The sequence below is a fragment of the Lutjanus erythropterus genome, chromosome 8 (genome assembly GCF_056507025.1).
Source record: "Lutjanus erythropterus isolate fLutEry1 chromosome 8, fLutEry1.hap2, whole genome shotgun sequence".
Lineage (NCBI taxonomy): Eukaryota > Metazoa > Chordata > Actinopteri > Lutjaniformes > Lutjanidae > Lutjanus > Lutjanus erythropterus.
Window position 1 is genome coordinate 24,799,280 of NC_139324.1, and position 17,510 is coordinate 24,816,789.

A 17,510-nucleotide genomic window follows, 5' to 3' on the forward strand; every position below is an offset into this window, starting at 1 on the left:
TATGGCAGAGATTCAGAATCTCACATGCATTCATGTGAAAACATACAGCTTACTGCACAGGTACAGTGCCACCTGTGTCGATACTTTGAAAGCGCTTATACATTAATCAGACAGACTATGTGGGATGTATAGCCTGAACGGTCTCCTAACTTTACGGGACCAAAATAAAATAGGACAATTTAAAAGATTGGTTTCAAGTTTAACTTTATTTATATAGCACGATTCATATACACAATGCAAAGTGCTTACCATAAAGGCAGGTGATAAAACAATAAAAATTAGGAAAATAAAAAAATATATAATGAAATTTAATCAAAACTGCAGTATGAGGAAAGACAAAACAACCAATGGTTAAGAAAAAACAAGAGCAAGGAGAAAGCAATGGTAAAAAGATGTGTGTTTTTTGTTAGAAAGTGTCAGCAGATTTAGAGCCCCTAAAGGCCACAGGCAGACTGTTCCAGAGTTTTGGGGTGTAATTACCAAAGACTGCCTCTCCGCGCCTTTTAGTTCTGACCCCTGGAACGATCAAGAGATTTGAGTCAGAGGATCTAAGGACATATATATCTTGTCTGCAATGTCAGACAGATAAGATGGCACAAGGCCATTCAGCAAATTAACAACCAGAAAAAGAATTTTAAAATTAATTATCTGACTGAGAGGTAACCGCTGTGAAGATTTTACTGTCTGGTTTTTGTCAGAACACATGCTGTTGCATTCTGTGCAAACTTAAACTGACCAATAGTTTTCTTAGACACGCCAGACAGAACGGTGCTATAATAGTCTATCCTGCTGGAGATAAAAGTGTGTTTTAACTCCTCTGTGTCTGCCTAGGAGAGAAACTGTCTTACTCTGGCAATATTTCTCATACAAGGGCACTTTAATCATGTTTCTAATGTGGCATTCAAAGTTTAGGTCAGGATCAGTCATAACATGAAGGTTTTTGACCTTGATGGAATCCAAAAAATTGTCCAAATATACCCTGAGTGGAGTCGCAGTGGCACCAGTTGTGATTCTTCCCTCTGCAGACGAGTAAGTTAAGTTTTATGTATTCATTACCAACTTTTCTATGTAACTGGAGGACAGTTTACTTACTCGTAACTCCTAACAGCTCCCTGTTTTCCATCCAAACACATCTTTTTTGAGGACATCACTATAAAAAAGGTACTGTGACTCATATAAAAGCTGACACTTTTTTCCTAATTCTTGCTTTGTTTGCTCTGAGCTCCAATAACAGTTGCGCAAGCATTGCACCTGAATGAACCTCACTCAGCTTTCTCATTTGCTGTTTCCTGTACAAATTTTGAAGATAGAAAGATTTCTAATATTAGCTGTCAGATGTAACTACCTGGCCAACGATTGATTTAGATTACCTAGTTAGCTAGCCATTTGTTAACAGCTAACTTAAGATGTGATTATATGTCATTTTTACAGGTCTCCCAGCAACATCTTTTTAACCATCTTCAAAGTTTGTTTTCTTTTTATCATAGACAAGCTTATCTAAGTACAGGAAAAGGGAAAGAAGGGAGTTGACTGAGGTTCTGCCGGGTACCAAGCTTGCTCAACTGTTATTGGAGCACAGAGGGAAAAGGGCAGGATTTAGGATGGGCCAATTAGTCTCTCATTGTTCCTGTTGACTAATTTGATGAGTGTAAATGGAAATGTCAAGGACCTGTGTCAATTTTGACCCCCCCCAAAAAAAAAATAGGTTGGAGGTGAAGCAAGTGCACAAAAATGTTGCAAAAATGGAAATAGGGGAAGCTTTTTTAAAACAAGTGACAAATCACTTTGCCTGTTTGCTAATGCATGGTGCTGATTAGGAAATCCTCACTGATAAGAACTGAAATGACGTGATGTCTGCTCACTCGCTCCTTCACATCGCTTCCAGTTAGAAAGTGGTGTAAGAAGTTTGAGTAATAAACAAACTTATGTCAAGACAGACAAGCAATCAAGTTGCTGATAGAACTGGAATCATTTGTAACTTACAGGAAATGACTGCCTGAAGTCTGCAACTCATATTTAGTGATGCTCTACCGGGCCTGTGCTGCTGTCATCTCAACTTTTTGCTTGTTTATGTGGGTTTTACCTTCGGTCTGGTTTTTCACGAATTGAAAGACATGCTCAGCTGATTTTGGCTAATCAAGAACATTCCTCCAGACCAAAAAGCTCTGGCTCTGTATCTTTGATCTAATCGTCAAAAACAATGGGCAACCCTTAGCAAGACAAGTAAGTTTTGACAACAGACATAACGTTTGCACTGGCTGATTTCTACTTGAACTAAAGTAACTTCTTACAGAATACTGTGCCTCTGCCTGCATGTCATATTCACATTTCAGCAGATTTGCAGACCACACAGCCATCCTGTGCTCTTGCCGAACCACAGAGCATTTCCTGGTTGATTCATCGCTGTGTTACTTACGGAGAAAAGTTTCAAATCTCACCACATTTCGTGCGTAGCTGCTCCCTGAGACATGCTATGCTTCTCCTAATCAAAGATGGTACTGAGCTGCCTGGTATGTTGCAACATAAAAAGGAATCTGTCACTGCGAGGATGTTTCTTTGTAGGTGTAAAGCCACAAAGTTGATCTGCTGCCTACCTCAACTGTCCACTGCAGGCAGTAAGACGCTGGTGATTATGCAAAGAAGTTTTAGCTGTAAAATGAAAAGTGCCTGTTTAATTTTAAGGGTTTAATGAATTTCATTAATTCATAAAGGCAAAATTATTCCCAGCTGCACAGTAAAACATTTAAACAATTATTTTATGGAACATTATCAACAGATTCATTTAAACAAGAATTATTAAACTTTTAATAAAAATGAAAAAAAAGGCTACAGTGGAATGTTTTGTAATATAAAAAATTATTGCATATATTACATGGCACATAAAAAAACATGAGAGCATTCCTCCTCTCCTCTCCTCTCCTCTCCTGGTCTATGAGTTTCAGGTCTCTGCACTGGGTTTGGCGTTCAGGGGGTGTTGCTCTGTCCACAGAGATGGTTCCGACTTCTTTCCTCCCTTGCTCGCACACACCTTCAGCCCCAGTATGATCAGGACCACCAGTATGACGATGACAAGAACTGCAATAATCCCTATCAAGATACCCGATTTGCATTCTGACTCAGAGACGGCTCCGACATCTCCTGCAAAGACAAAGATTAAGAGATGTATTACTTGTGTCCACATGCACATGTTGTAACAAGATCTTCAACTGATCTTAACTGAGAGATACTGCTAATCACATTAAGATGTGCTTACCCCCTCCGTAGATATTAACAGTCAAATATCCAGACTTTTCCGCTCCAACCTTCCTCTCCCCGTGAGACAGAGATGGGATCCACTCTTCTACCTCACAGAAATATAGACCACTATCCTCAGGACGTGGCTTCAACACTGTAAGGCTGAATTGGTTGGGCATAGGGTGGCTAAATCTTAGCCGATCACCCTTCCCAAATGTGTCTTGTAGGGTGGAGTCTCTGTAAGCTGCAAATACGGGGAGCTGCTCACTTTTTGCCTCTTTCTGCCAAAACCACATGACCTGGAACTTGGATTCATTGCTGGATTGTTTGGTGATATTACAGGGGATGGTGAACTCCTGGGATGTGCTCACGTTAAACTCCCCTTCTTTCGTTACAATGGACAGTTTTTTCTCTGTGAAAAAGCACACAAGTAAAAAGACACATTTTATTTAACTTCAGTTTAACAAGGCAAGCCAATCAATACGTTAATTTAATTCCTAGGTACAGCACAAAAGGCAGAAACAGACAACACGAGAAAATAATTCAGTAAAGCAAAAGAGCAGAACAAATTGGACAGATGTACAAGTATAAATAACAAACTGCATAAAACCGTCAACAACACCACTAGAACAAAAAAAATTGACAACTCAATTAGAGAAGTGGTTATTTTGCTGGTAAACAGCCGTGTGGTTGAAACCAGAAGACTACATGCAAACATACAGTACAAACACCATCATATGATTCTGGTATTAGAGTATGACTGTTGCAAGACTTAAGGGAATTTTACAACATTTTGGTAAATGTGCTTATTATCTTTCTTACTGAGAGAGACCACTGACAGTAGGATTAGTAGCTGTAGCCACCATGACGTAACCCATTGGTTTATGGAGCACCATTTTGAAGCTTGGCTATTGGGACAGTGGGGGTTGCCATTTTGTCTTTTTGCAACCAGAGTATGTACTTAAACCGATGAGAGCGTGGAGCTGGTGGGTGACTCACTGCAACTTAAGCTTGGTTTAGATTTTGGCTTGTCTGTTCATTAGAAAATGTAATGGTGGCCTGCCTTGTCACAATTTATAATTTCTTATGCAATTTACAACTAAACAGTCAACAAAATACGTTTCTAAACTTCGTTGAAAACAGGAAGGACAATGGTGGCTGCATGGTCACAACATTTTAAGCAAAAAATAAGCAATGTTGTAACCGAATCTTTATCTGTATTTCATCAATGCTGTATAGTTTGACAATTCGATCTGAGTTTTGTGTGCGTGTTGCACTGGATGGCTCACTGAAAATGACCCCCTGCCTAAGGCATACCCTGCTTTTTCATCTAGTTTACTCTAAATGGGACCATAGTTTACTAAATGAGCATCATGCTGTACAGAAGAAGACTTGAAACTAGCGATTGAAACCATAAACGTATTATTTACTGAGGTCATACAAAAAAATAAGAAGGTTGAGCCCAGGTTTAAGTCACTTGTGCAATGGTTTCACTTTTCAGACTCGACTCCACTAATTCTACTGTCTATGTATAAGACAAAAGCAAGGAGCTGGTTAGCCTTCCTTAGCACAAAATCAAACAAACAACACACGCAAATATTTTGACTTGTAAAACCAGGAGAAGCACAGGTCTAAATAATAACATTAATGATGGCTCCATTAAGCATCTCAGGAAGCCAGGTCAGTGAATAAGCATGCACAATGACTGTGCAGCAATCTGTATGTTTGGACAAAGCCAGGCTAGCTGTTTCACTGTTTCCAGTCACTGTGCCAAGTTAAAAGCTCAGATACAGTAAGGTAACCAGCTAATGGTAGCTTCACATGTGCCATACAGACATGAAAGTGGTATCACCCTTCCTGTCAGACTCTTAGTAAGGAAGTGTAATAAAGATAAAGCTGCCTACTGAGTACTCTAAATAATGTGATCATACCTGGAGCGTTTACAGTCAGTATGATGGGACCAGTGCTTTCTGAGGCCTTTTGCTGCCAATCATTTTCCTGATCCAGCTGGTATTGCTCCACACGGCACTGGTAGGTCCCGCTATCCCCCTCATGGGCCCTCTGAATCCCTAGGCAGAAGCTGTTCTGAGTGGGTCTGGAGAGACGAAGGCGCCCCTGCAGGTCACTGAGCCCCTGGTTCTTTGGGTAACTCAGCAGGCCCATGTGATCAAGCTCCACCAGGGCACGTGTGACGCCGTTCGTGTAGAGCCAAGTGACTTTGTAAGAAAAAGAGGGACTGGATGCACCTGAGATGATGTTACACTTGAGCTTCACTTCATCTCCCTCTGAGGCATTCAACAACTGCTCTGTCTTATTTAAACGAAGGTCATTGTCTGGTGGAGAAGAGTGAGCAGAGAAAAGAAAATTAAGTAAATTGAGAACTTAAATTATTTTAGTTTCATGACATATGTTAGGTAAAATGCTTAATAACATATGTAGAAATTTTCAGTGAGCTAATTAAAGATACAGGAACTTACCAGGCTCATTAAGTGTTAACTCTATAGTTTTGGACACTGATGAGAGCTGATACCAGTCACCACTCGGATCTTGTTGCCACTCCACCACCTCACAGATGTAAGATCCTTTGTCTGAGAGCCGAGCTTGCCGAATACTCAGCTCAAAACTGGGGCCTTGAGTGCGCTTCATGCTGATTCGCTGTCTTTGGCTCAGCTCTACATGGGGTCCAAATGTTATGAGGGCATCGCGGTCGGAACTTACAATGGTCTTATTTTCTGCCTGTTGCTGGAGCAGCCAGGTGACAGCATAGCGAGAGGATGTGGAGGCATCAGAGGTAACCGAGCATTTTATTTCAATGTCAGTGTTGATATTACTTGTCAAGGCGGGAGACGAGGTCAGAACGAGCTTGCTCTCTAGGAGGAGGAGAAAACGATAAGTCATACATGGTGAGGAGTTCCCAAAATGTCAAACTTTTCCTCTAAACATCTATGGAAACATTTTCAACATTCATAAAGCTGCCTGCAGAGTACTCTAAAAGATGTGATCGTACCTGGAAGGTTTACAGTCAGTGTGATGGGGTCAGTACTTTCTGAGGCCTTTTGCTGCCAGTGACTTTCCTGATCCAGCTGGTATTGCTCCACCTGGCACTGGTAGGTCCCGCTATCCCCCTCATGGGCCCTCTGAATCCCTAGGTAGAAGCTGTTCTGGGTGGGTCTGGAGAGACGAAGGCGCCCCTGCAGGTCACTGAGCCCCTGGTTCTCTGGGTAACTCAGCAGGCCCATGTGATCAAGCTCCACCAGGGTATTCGTGATGGAAGAATCTTTCCTTGTGTACAGCCAAGTGACTTTTAAGAAAACAGAAGGACTGGATGCACCTGAGATGATGTTACACTTTAGCTCCACCTCGTCCCCCTGCGTGGCAGACACCGACCGCTCTGTCTTTTCTAAATGAAGGTCACTGGCTGGAGGAGGAGAGTGGGCAGAGAAAGCAAAGCAAAGTCAATCGATAGCTCAAATTATTTTAGTTCAAAGCCCCTGAAAACTTTCACATCTGAAGTATTTCTATATATTTCTATATACTGATAAAATAAGCAAACATCAAAGTAAAAGTTCAGGGGCCACATTCAAAGAACAGTCCTAACTTCGTGACTCTTCAAGATTTTGGTCAAATAGCAAGTCTCAGAGGCTTTTAGCACTGAAAATAGAAAATTGTCAGAAAATTAAGCATACTGCTAGTCCCTAATACCACATAGTCAGTAATGCGCTGCAGGTAATGTGTCTCATTGTGTCGGTGTTTTGTAAAAACAGAATGATAATGAACTTTTAAAACCCTGTTTTAATGTCAGCCAGTTCATAAGCATTCAGTTGGTGTACTAACAAGTCAAAGCAATCTAATAACAAAATAGATGGCTCCTTTGTACTGATAAATAGTTAAGTTTTGCTAACACAGACTGGTCCCCGGTCAACCAATCACAGTTCAGTCATGAAACATGACATGATCTGTATAAATGGGTTCAGCTTTATCTTAGTTTAGGAGTCCTCTCAGCATTTTTCTGAATTGGTCTTTTTCTGAATTGGTCTAAAATCACACTTTCTTGTTCCTGTTTTCTGTTTCTCTTTACTGAAGCTATGTGTTAAGCTCTATATCAAAAAGAAAAACAAATTTTGAGTCAAAAGATGTTGCAGGGGGACCTATAAAAATAATATCAACAATATAATCATGTCTTAAGTTAGTTAATGTTAGCAAAACACTAGCTAACTAGCTATCTAATCTACATCAATCATTGATGTTACATCTGATATTCAGAGGACCTACCACATAACATATCTAAATACACGAGACAGGAAGGGAAAAAGTTGACTGATGTTCTACTGGTAACAAAGCTGGCTCATAATGGTGTCATGATTCTCCAATTCCAAAAATTGATATGACTTTTGATTTTAGGGTCACGATTCAATTTGAGATCAATTTTAACCTTTTGTTGCAATGATGGGAACACTATTGTGAGGCTATTGAGCCTTGATTTGTAAAGACCAATAATAAAGAAAAAAAAATGTTTTATGCCCAGGCAACTGTCACCTACATTTTCAAATTCTTCTGAAAAAATAGTCAGTACGGTGTCAAGTGTGATATATTGGCTGATGAGCTACGCTGCGTCATCTTTGAAGTTGGTTTTTTGTGCTGAATGTCCCAAGCAGGCAGGGTAGAGAGAGAGAAAAAAAGAATGAATCACTGCCTTTTGATTCAGTTCTTAAAATCAAAAGTTCATTTTGATCGATTTTGGATTTAATATTGAAATTGAGACACCATTACCTGCTCAACTGTTATTGGAGCACAGAGCAAAAACGGGTGGGCAGGTCAATTAATTGATGGTGCTGAAAATGATTAAAATGTTGCTTAACTCTGATTAGTGCATAGAAAAGGAGTCACAAACACTTAAAGTAAAAAAGGAAATGAAAAAGATAAATACTGAAATCTCTCATTTTTAATAAGCACTGTTCGAACTTGGCTTACAGTTATTTGCTCGTAGCATCTCGCTTATAGTAAGCAGAAAATAGGTTTTCAGGGCCTTTAAGATGATATGGGCTATGATACATGTTGTTGATGACATATTTTAAGGGTTAAATGAAATTTTCAGTTTGCAAATTAAAGATATACAAACTTACCGGGCTCAGTAACAGTTATCCTTATAGTTTTGGACACTGGCGAGAACTGATACCAATCACCACTAGGATCTTGTTGCCACTCCACCACCTCACAGATGTAAGATCCTTCGTCCGAGATCTGAGCCTGACGAATACTCAACTCAAAACTGGGGCCTTTGCTGCGCTTCATGCTGATTCGCTGCCTTTGGCTCAGCTCTACCTGGGATCCAAATGTTACGAGGGCATCCCGGTCCGAACTTACAATGGTCTTATTTTCTGCCTGTTGCTGGAGCAGCCAGGTGACAGCATAGCGAGACGATGCAGAGGGCTCTGAGGTAACTGAGCATTTTATTTCTATGTCAGAGCTGATATTTCTTGTCAGGGCGGGAGATGGGGTCAGAACGAGCTTGCTCACTAGGAGGAGGAGACAAAATTAAGTTGCATATGGTGAGAAAGAAAGAGAAATAGAACACACTGTGCAGTTTTTTTATCCAAATTGCTCCAAAGACATGGCAAAGGCATGTAGCTTTAAAACATTCCAGCGGTACCTGGGTTCTGCACACTCACAGCCAGCTGATTGGATGGACGCAGCTTCTTGTTCGCATTCTCCAGGAAGACAGACACATCACACTGGTAGTTTCCTGCCTCCCTCTGGCTCGCACCGTTGATGAGGAGATAGTAAATTACTTCATTTCCTCTTTTCTGTATTTTCAGCTGATAGCGGTGCTGATCACCAGACCAACTGATGCCACCGTCAGAGTGCAGTGTCAGGATGTTATCGAGGGTTGAGGCATCACGCTGCAGGCTCCAAATCAGTGTTATCGGTATACGTGGCCCTCTGACCCGGCACATCAGCTCCAAATTCTCTCCAAAATTCACTCTGTTATTCCGACTTATAAGATTCACTTTCATAAACGAATCTGTAACAAAAATTTAAAACCGCTGAGGCAAGTAAGAAAGGAGAAGTTGGTAATTATACAAGCATCATGCAATCATGAGTGTTTAAAGTAAGAACTGATATTTCCACAGTACTGTCTTAGTCATCCTGCACTTATTCTCACACTTGCACGTCATCTCTCAATATCATTTCCTTCTTTAAAACAAGAAAAAGGTCCATTCATGCATTAAATATCATGTATCTGTGTCTCAACCTACTTGTCTTCACATGAAACGTATAAGGTAAGGGATAAGCTGTCTTAACACATTTGAGAAAATCAGTTTTTCCTCATTATATGCAAATATATGCAGCGAGTCTATAGCTTTTACCAAATGTCTACAGCCTTGGAAGTGACCCCTGCAATATTCATTACACTCTACTTAACACTTAAGTATTGGACAGAACAAGAAACCTCTTGAAGATTCAAGTCTTTTCTAAGAGCTTTACCCATAGTTTGGCTCAAAGTGCAAAGTTTGTGATGATTAAAGTCAAGAACAATTTTCTCTTGGAAGCATGATCGTGCAAATGTCATGCCAATCTGTCTGCTGGGTTTTGAAATGTCTCAAGTGCAAAAAACTTAAAAACTCTGAGGCGGTCCTGCAGTGCTGAAATGGAAAAGGTTCATCCTCTGTAAGACAGGAATGGACTCGGAAAATGTATTCTTCTTTGATATTTCTTGCGTGCATGTTTTGCTGGTGGTACCACGGGAAAGATCAGGGATCATCAAAACATTAGCTGACGTTACATGGACAATATTTATTTGACCCAAATGAAATCATTCTCATTAGAGATTCAGCTTAACTGCTTACATGGTAAAGTGTTCCATTAAGATGCAAATTTACACGTCCAAATGATTTAATATAACTTTTTTGATATGTAACAGAAGAAGAAGTGATTCCACCTGATATTCCACCTGTTATTATGCACTAATATGTTTCTACTGAATGGATTTTCAAAGATTTAAATCTCCCCTATCAACCTGATTCCTTCAAATCAGGCCTTCTGACTGAGGTGGTGACATGAGGCATTTTAATTCTAATTGGGCTATTATTCGGATGAATGGAATATTCAGGTCCATGTAAAGGTAGCTGTTGGGAAGAATCTTCTGAAAACCAGAATATTCAGCCTCAGAGTATTCAAAGTGTGTAATGGAAAGTAATCAAGTTACCTTAAACCTGGGATATTTGGGTTATCTTACTGATTACATTTTCAACACATAATCAGTGAATTTATCAGAATAAACTTTTATAGTGACCCTCCCAACCCTGTTTGTGCTACACAGACATACGGAGACATGTCTTACCTGCAGGAGACACTGTCACAGTGGCCGTCTGTGACTGGCTGCTGGTCTTGCTATTGGTTTTCCATTCGGACACAACGCACTCGTAGACACCTGCATCAGAAGGTGTGATCTCGTCAATCTCAAAGGTGAAGGTGTCAGCTGCTGGACGCGTCGCCTTTACTTTGCGACTCGCAAACTCCTCCGCTTTCTCCATAACACCCTCCGGAGTGAGACTGATGACAGTGGTGAAAGTGGCCGCTGATGTGGACGCTGATTTGTGTTGCCAGGTGACGGAGAGCTGACCTGTGACCCCCTGCACTTTACAGGTGAGCTTCAGCCTGTCGCCTTCATTAACGCTCACACTGTTTTGCATTTCAAGCGAGAGCCCACTTGCTATGAAAAGACAAGGGAACAGACAGGAGATGTAAGTGTGTTTGAGAGGACAGAAAATGTATTAATAATCTTATTGGCATTAATATTAACATCAAGTCTTTCACAATCAACATTCACAACCCTGCTTTAAACTTAAGATCCAGTGCCAGTTGCATAAAACCACTTAGGTTGAGATTTCCATCAAATTTGTTTCTGAGGATGCCGAAGGAAAAAATGAAAGTTCAAATGAAATGTACCCAAAGGATTTCCATAGGATGTTGTTAGAGTTTGCCCTTAGCAACTTAAGTATTCCCTTATGTGTTGCTAGAAGGTCCTTAGCAACTATTTTCCTCAGAAATCTTAAAGGACACACACCAGGTTGCTTAGAAGTGAAATAATTTGCTGACCATAGGACAATGGCTGAATTTATAATGACTGAAGAAGAGGAGGAGATACCGAGACACATATATTTACATTAGCTCTATCGATTTATTGTACAGTTTTTGATTCCCGTCACTGTTTGGCAATGTCCTTTCTTGCTCACAGTAATATTGTTATATAATTCTTCATTAATTCATCTACAGTTTGTTTCACAGCAAGATTTCTCACATTGATTTTTATCAGTTAGCTTACTTCTTACCACATCATCTGCTTGTACATATTTGTCACAGCTGGGTTCAACTTACTTTGGATTATGTGCTTGGTTCTGTCCATATTATAAGAGGAAAACAACATTCTCATCTTATTTCCAAGGAGTGAGTTAACACAGGCTAAATAAGTGTGTTAGGCAAACTAGCTACCAACACAATAATGCTGTCTATGTGATGCAACTGAAGCGTAGATGTATGGTGTATTATGACAGTAACTACCGTGAAGACTTTACCCTGCATCTGACATCATATCCTCTGCACTACATACCAAAAATGTGTACCATTGTTCAAAATATATACATAAATAAACAGTATGTATCTTTTCAGATGCTCTGCTCATCTCGTATCTGGTCACTTCCTCAGAGCCTCCTTGCTGGTTGGAGATGGGAAACCATGGCAACCCGTACCAACAACAAACTAATTTAAAAAATAAATTCCACTTGGCAAAGTGAAATCATATTTACAGTTAAAATGAAGGATTATTGAAGTTACGCCAGAGCTACCTTGGTTGCTGTCTGTCTTTGTCTGTTATGTTGTTGCTGTCATCACGACTCCATGGCATTGTTGGAAATTTATGCTGGTTTAGTGTCCAGGTCTTTCATACTGTAATCTTTCCCCAGAAATAATATGCACCTCATGTATGATTGGTTTCATTTAAGGTTTTGGTCATACTAACATACATGTAGTGGTATGGAAATTTGGATGCAGCATAACTTTTAGCTAAGCTAGCTAACACTGACAATAATTCAGTATAGTAACATTAAAGAATGATATGAGTAAATCAAACAGGTAAGAAAATTAAAATGAATGATTCTCTTGCTGACCTGTGGCTGAGATGGTGACTATCTGTGGCCTGGAGTCCTGTGGTGCTCCCTGTGTAAAGGCACCATCCTGGCCTCTGTTCTGAGGCCATGCTCTACAGATATACGCTCCTTGTTCCTCGATTCTGACAGGCTGCAATATGAGACGATAATCTTTGTCACCTGTTCGAGCTGCCCTGAGCTCTCCTTCTTTCGCTCTCACACTGTAGTCGGGCCCCACGGACAGGATGCCTGTAGGGCCGATGCGGGCCAGCTCAGTATTTTCCCTGAGCCAGGCCACAGAGATGAACTTTTCCTGCAGGTTCTGTGTGTCTATGCTGCAGGACAGGGAAAGCTCCTGCCCCTCCTGCAGGGTTGTCGGCTGTGCTGCAATTCTCACCATCAGAGACGACGTGTCTGGCACCACTGCTGCTTGTGGTAAAAAATAAGCACAGTGAGAAAAAAACACATCCTGTCAAGAGGCCACAACAACGGTATAGAGGAAGCATGAGGATGAATGTGTCAACTCTTTTCATAGATAAAATCAATTGAAAAAAGCTGCGTCTCACCTCTGGCTCTGACGTTCAGTACAGTTTCCTCTGCATCCTTCTGTGCGATAGAGTACCAGGAGCGATCAGGATCTTGGATCCACTCCTGACCCTTGCAGTAGATCCTGCCTTGGTCTGACACCTCCAGCTGAGACATCTTTAGCTTGTACGTGGCCTCTCCAATCTTATCTAACCGTATGAGTCCGGCTTGGTAGCGGTCTTTAAACCCTTGGCCTGGGCTCAGAGTGAAATCTCTGTCCAGGGAAATGATGGGCTGAGCGTTGTCCTCACCATTCTTATGGAGATACCAGACAAGAGACAGGTGGGTGTGCTGGATGGTGTTGCTGGAGGCTTGGCATGTTAAAGTGAGAGCATCGCCCTCATTATAGCTCAGTGAGGTGGAGGCAGGTGAGGAAACACTTAGGGAGTCGTCAATCACTGTGGTGCACATCAGAAACAAACACCAAGACATGTCAGTCATACACTGTTGCCATCTTACAAAACAGCAATGCAGTTACATTTAAAAGTCTTCAAAATCAAAGTACACAGATTACCTTTCACTGTCGTCTTAGCACTGTAGGTTCCATCATAAACAGCTTGTGAGTTGATTACAGAGCACTCAAATTCACCTTCATCATCTTTCCGTAAGCTTTTTATCTGAAAGATGACTGAGGTTGGAGACTTGTGTGTCAGAGTGATTTCCCCACTGCTCACACGGGGTGAATACACGGCATAGCCGAAATCACTGTCACTGGTGCTGATGATGTTGATGTCGAATAATGGTTTTGAAGGCTTCCTAACACGGAATTCAAATTCTTGTTTACTGTCGGCTCTGGCAAAGCCACTCACGTTGCAGGAGATGGAGAGTGTAGAGCCCACCACACGATACAGAGGTCCAGACTGTGCTTCAGTGTGCACTCTGGCCTCTCCTGAGTGAAGCACAGACAAAACACACACGTTGAAGTCAGTTGAATACTGCCCTGTAAAGTGTCAGTCATGGTTTATAAGGGTGCTACAGCCTACTCCAGGGTCTAACCTTTGCTTCAATATTAAGCTGCTTTGCACATTACAGAATATACATTTATATAGTGTGAAGCATATTTTCATTATGCTGTAAGCTGTAAGCATAATGAAAAACAAAGTTATAGGCCCTAGTTTCTGTGGCCCCCTTCCTCTCTTGATCGATGTCTCATGCATTTTTTTTTTTTTTTTACAAATAATTGAGCCAACAACTGTGCATGCAAATCTGCAGTGGTTATTAGAGTAGTCACTAATCAACTGTTCTCACCACATTTAAATAAGGAATAACAATTTGTGATACATGCCTAAGTCTGCACAGTTTAAAATCTCACAACATTCTCATTCTCAACAAACTGTCCAGTTAAATTAGGCTGTTTGAAGACTCTCTGGTTGACTGCCTGCTATAAGCAACATACCTATATTACCTACCATTCTTAAACACTGTTAGCTATGCTCAGTGGTTTTTAACAAGATGTATGTATGTGTTATGTATATACAAATATAGAAATATAGAAATATAGATAGATAGATAGATAGATAGATAGATTTAAGTAGCTATACTACCATATTTTTACTCAGCATGGTCACTTATCAGAATCTAATCCAACTGTAGGATGTAAACATAACTTTCTACTCACCACAGTGCAGAAACAGCCACAGACAGAAGAAACTGGCTCTCCAACAGGACTGCCGGGAGCAGCTCATCCTGAACCTGATTGAGTAGCAACACTGCACTCACACGAGTTGTGATCAAGCCCTTCACTATGTGGAAGTCTATCTGTGCTCTTACACAGACAGTGAAGTGGTTAATACTTCCTGTACGTACATGGAGAGGAAGTCTGAAATATTTTCTGCATACTGCACTCACAGGCACAGCTGTAATCTATTGTAATCACTTACATGTTTCAATAATGTGCATGTGCAGGTGTCTTGTGGTGGAGTTTTGAAATAAAAAAAGCACAAACCAGCAGGTTAATGGCTTTGTCCTAGATTCATGCTCAGTGTGGTTGTGGTTTAGTTATATACAGTATCTGTGGAAAAAACCTTTGGTGCTCATGTGCATCATGTGTTTGCTCAACCACAAGTTACCTGAAATAATGTGAAGTGTTGTTCTAGTCTCCCACCGATCAGAATCTTCACGGATCAATACCTCATCCATGTCTCAGCAGCACCAAACACTTTTCATTTACTTTTCCTGCAGAATTAAAACTGTTGGCAGAATACGAACATTAAAACATAATAAACATGACAATACACTTCCGCAAGCCAGTCGGACAGTGACTGTGGTTATGTTGTGTTGCTGGGAAACAGCTTGCATCCAAGTTTGACCCGTTCAACAAACACTGAAACAGGAATCAAGTTTGGGCTCATGTAGATTGTGTTTGAATAGTGTTGTTGACAATGAGGCAATAGTGCCACTCAGTGGAGACGATGAAAGCATACACGTCTACTGCAGCTTTCATATTCACATGTCAACATGAGCTGTTGCTTTGACTGTGGAGATAAATGCTGGGAAGTTTGAGGAAGTACAGAGAAGAATATTTTAGTGGTGCTGGACAAACAGACATGAGTCTAACAGTGAACCTCTTGTCTTTTTTTATTTTGTTCTTCCAAGGATGTCTTATGTTGCACACTTGAATAAACAGTCAGTGTGAATTTTGATTTTCTTACTTTACTTTCATTCCAGCTTGTTTGCTGAAAATACACAGATGAAACAGTACATCACATTTAAACACAGCTCACGAAGTGCCTTTATTTACATCTCGAGTTATATAAAAATTAGTTTCCAACAAATACAATACACACACACAAGTACACAAAATGTCACCGTGGCTCCCTCCTTCAAAATTAGTTTTCCAATGGGTACAAGCGATAAACACTTATTTTAATACATGCTGGAGTTCCTACACATTACAGTCAAAGTTAGCAGAGCTGCTGCATCTGCACAGAAAAATAACTTAGCCGCTAACTTTACATAAAACAGCTCCAGTTACACTTCAAATACACAGTGAGAATAAACAGCCAACTTTCCCAACTCTCTATAACTCCCTGCACACTTCTGTCCACTTATTACCCAGTTTGCTTACCTGAGAGTACACAGATGAAACAGTACATCACATTTTGACACACCCCTATACAACACTTTATTTACATCTGGCATAGATGCGCATTTTAGGGGATACTCCCTCTTGTGTCGAAAAGAGGCAACAACACCTATTTTCGTATGCACTGTTTCATATGCAAGGATTTTGGCAGGCAGGACATTTTACCTTTGGAACATTGTATGTTTTATACTGCTATATTGAAATGAAATTATAATTAAATGAAATTAAATGGCATTTACATTAAATAAAATATGGGGGTATTTATGAACTTCTTGTCCTATGAACTCATCTTCACATTTAGAAAAGGATAAGATTCATCCCAGAGGTCAGAAAAACAGATAAGGAATCATTTCGATGAAATAAATCTAAATAAAAATAAGAAATCATGTTAATCTTGACAGCCATATTAATATAAAAGTGTGTGGTAAACACAGGTATTACCAAAGATACTAATTAAGGTCCTGCTCCATTTAGTGTAGCAGGGGCTTTCCAGGAAGCCAGTGTGCACAGTAGCAGCAGCCTCCCTCTGTTTGACCTGAATGGAACAAAACCTTATTAATTAGTATCATTGGTAACGTGTGTTTACTATGTCATGTCAGAATGGCTGCTGAGAAAAAGGTCTGTTAAGGATAATAGAGACTATGTAATGCTAAACAATAATAATGATAATTGAAAATGATATATAAGGAATAATGTACAGTGAGCAGGTCATTATTGTGAAATATACCCCTAACAGGGCAGTGCTGAACCCTGATGCAAAGCAAAAGGGTCTTTTACTCTCATCACGCTGCTTATTACATGGTTACTTACCCAAAAGTAAATGGTTTTATTGCGCCTCCAGAGTCTATGATCAGAACTGCAGCCGTAGCACCAGTCTGGTCTTTATAGCAACAGTCTGTTATACACAGTAATTGTCTGTTATACAGAAATAATGAACCTTTAAATGTTGTAATCAAGTATTTTACAGCTTATCATTGTAAGAGGATGATATTATTTACAGTAAAATGTGATTTGTAAATACGACAATAACAATATAGTAATAATATAATGTTGCCATATAGTGATATAAAGTAATATTAAGCCATATAATGGTATGTTACTGCTTCTACTGGCATTGTAATCCTAAAAATAATTATGGAATACTATGTAATTAATCATTTATTTTGTACACAGCAATTAAGAACCAAAATTTTCTACAAAACATGTTTAATTTTTTCCAAAATGTTTGCTTAGATGCTTTTACCTGTTCACACCTGTGCAAAGGGGTCACAAGTAAACACTGCGTCACTTTGGTTCTCAAACTTTTTCTGGCATGCTTCACTTTAGAAGCTGAAAAAAGTTAAATAATTAATAATGATAGGAGGAGTAAAAATGATCCAGGTTGAATTTTGGTGAAATAAAGGTCAGTACAATCTTGTTTCACTTCATATTTTTCTCCAGTCATTCATTCCTTCACCTGC

At 40.0% G+C, this 17,510-nt stretch overlaps 1 protein-coding gene across 1 annotated transcript; it reads right to left on the reverse strand.

Moving 5' to 3' along the window:
• Nucleotides 1-1,700: 1,700 nt before the first annotated feature.
• cd101 (CD101 molecule) lies at nucleotides 1,701-14,722 on the reverse strand. Its single transcript, XM_084725003.1, has 12 exons — nucleotides 14,584-14,722; nucleotides 13,480-13,854; nucleotides 12,947-13,363; nucleotides 12,402-12,806; nucleotides 10,577-10,948; nucleotides 8,885-9,256; nucleotides 8,358-8,750; nucleotides 6,242-6,652; nucleotides 5,712-6,104; nucleotides 5,166-5,567; nucleotides 3,254-3,646; nucleotides 1,701-3,138 (listed from the first exon to the last, which is right to left on the reverse strand). The coding sequence occupies exons 1-12, from the start codon at nucleotides 14,648-14,650 to the stop codon at nucleotides 2,939-2,941; spliced, it is 4,200 nt and encodes a 1,399-aa protein (XP_084581129.1). The 5' UTR covers nucleotides 14,651-14,722; the 3' UTR covers nucleotides 1,701-2,938.
• Between the last annotated feature and the right edge of the window lie 2,788 nt (nucleotides 14,723-17,510).

Coding starts and splice junctions, on each gene's coding strand:
- cd101 (XM_084725003.1), bottom strand. CDS start 14,650: ATGAGCTGCTCCCGGCAGTCCTGTTGGAGAGCCAGTTTCTTCTGTCTG. Junction 10,949..12,401: donor AGTCACCATCTCAGCCACAG/GTCAGCAAGAGA, acceptor GTCTTTTCATAG/CAAGTGGGCTCTCGCTTGAA. Junction 6,105..6,241: donor ACTGACTGTAAACCTTCCAG/GTACGATCACAT, acceptor TCCTCCTCCTAG/AGAGCAAGCTCGTTCTGACC.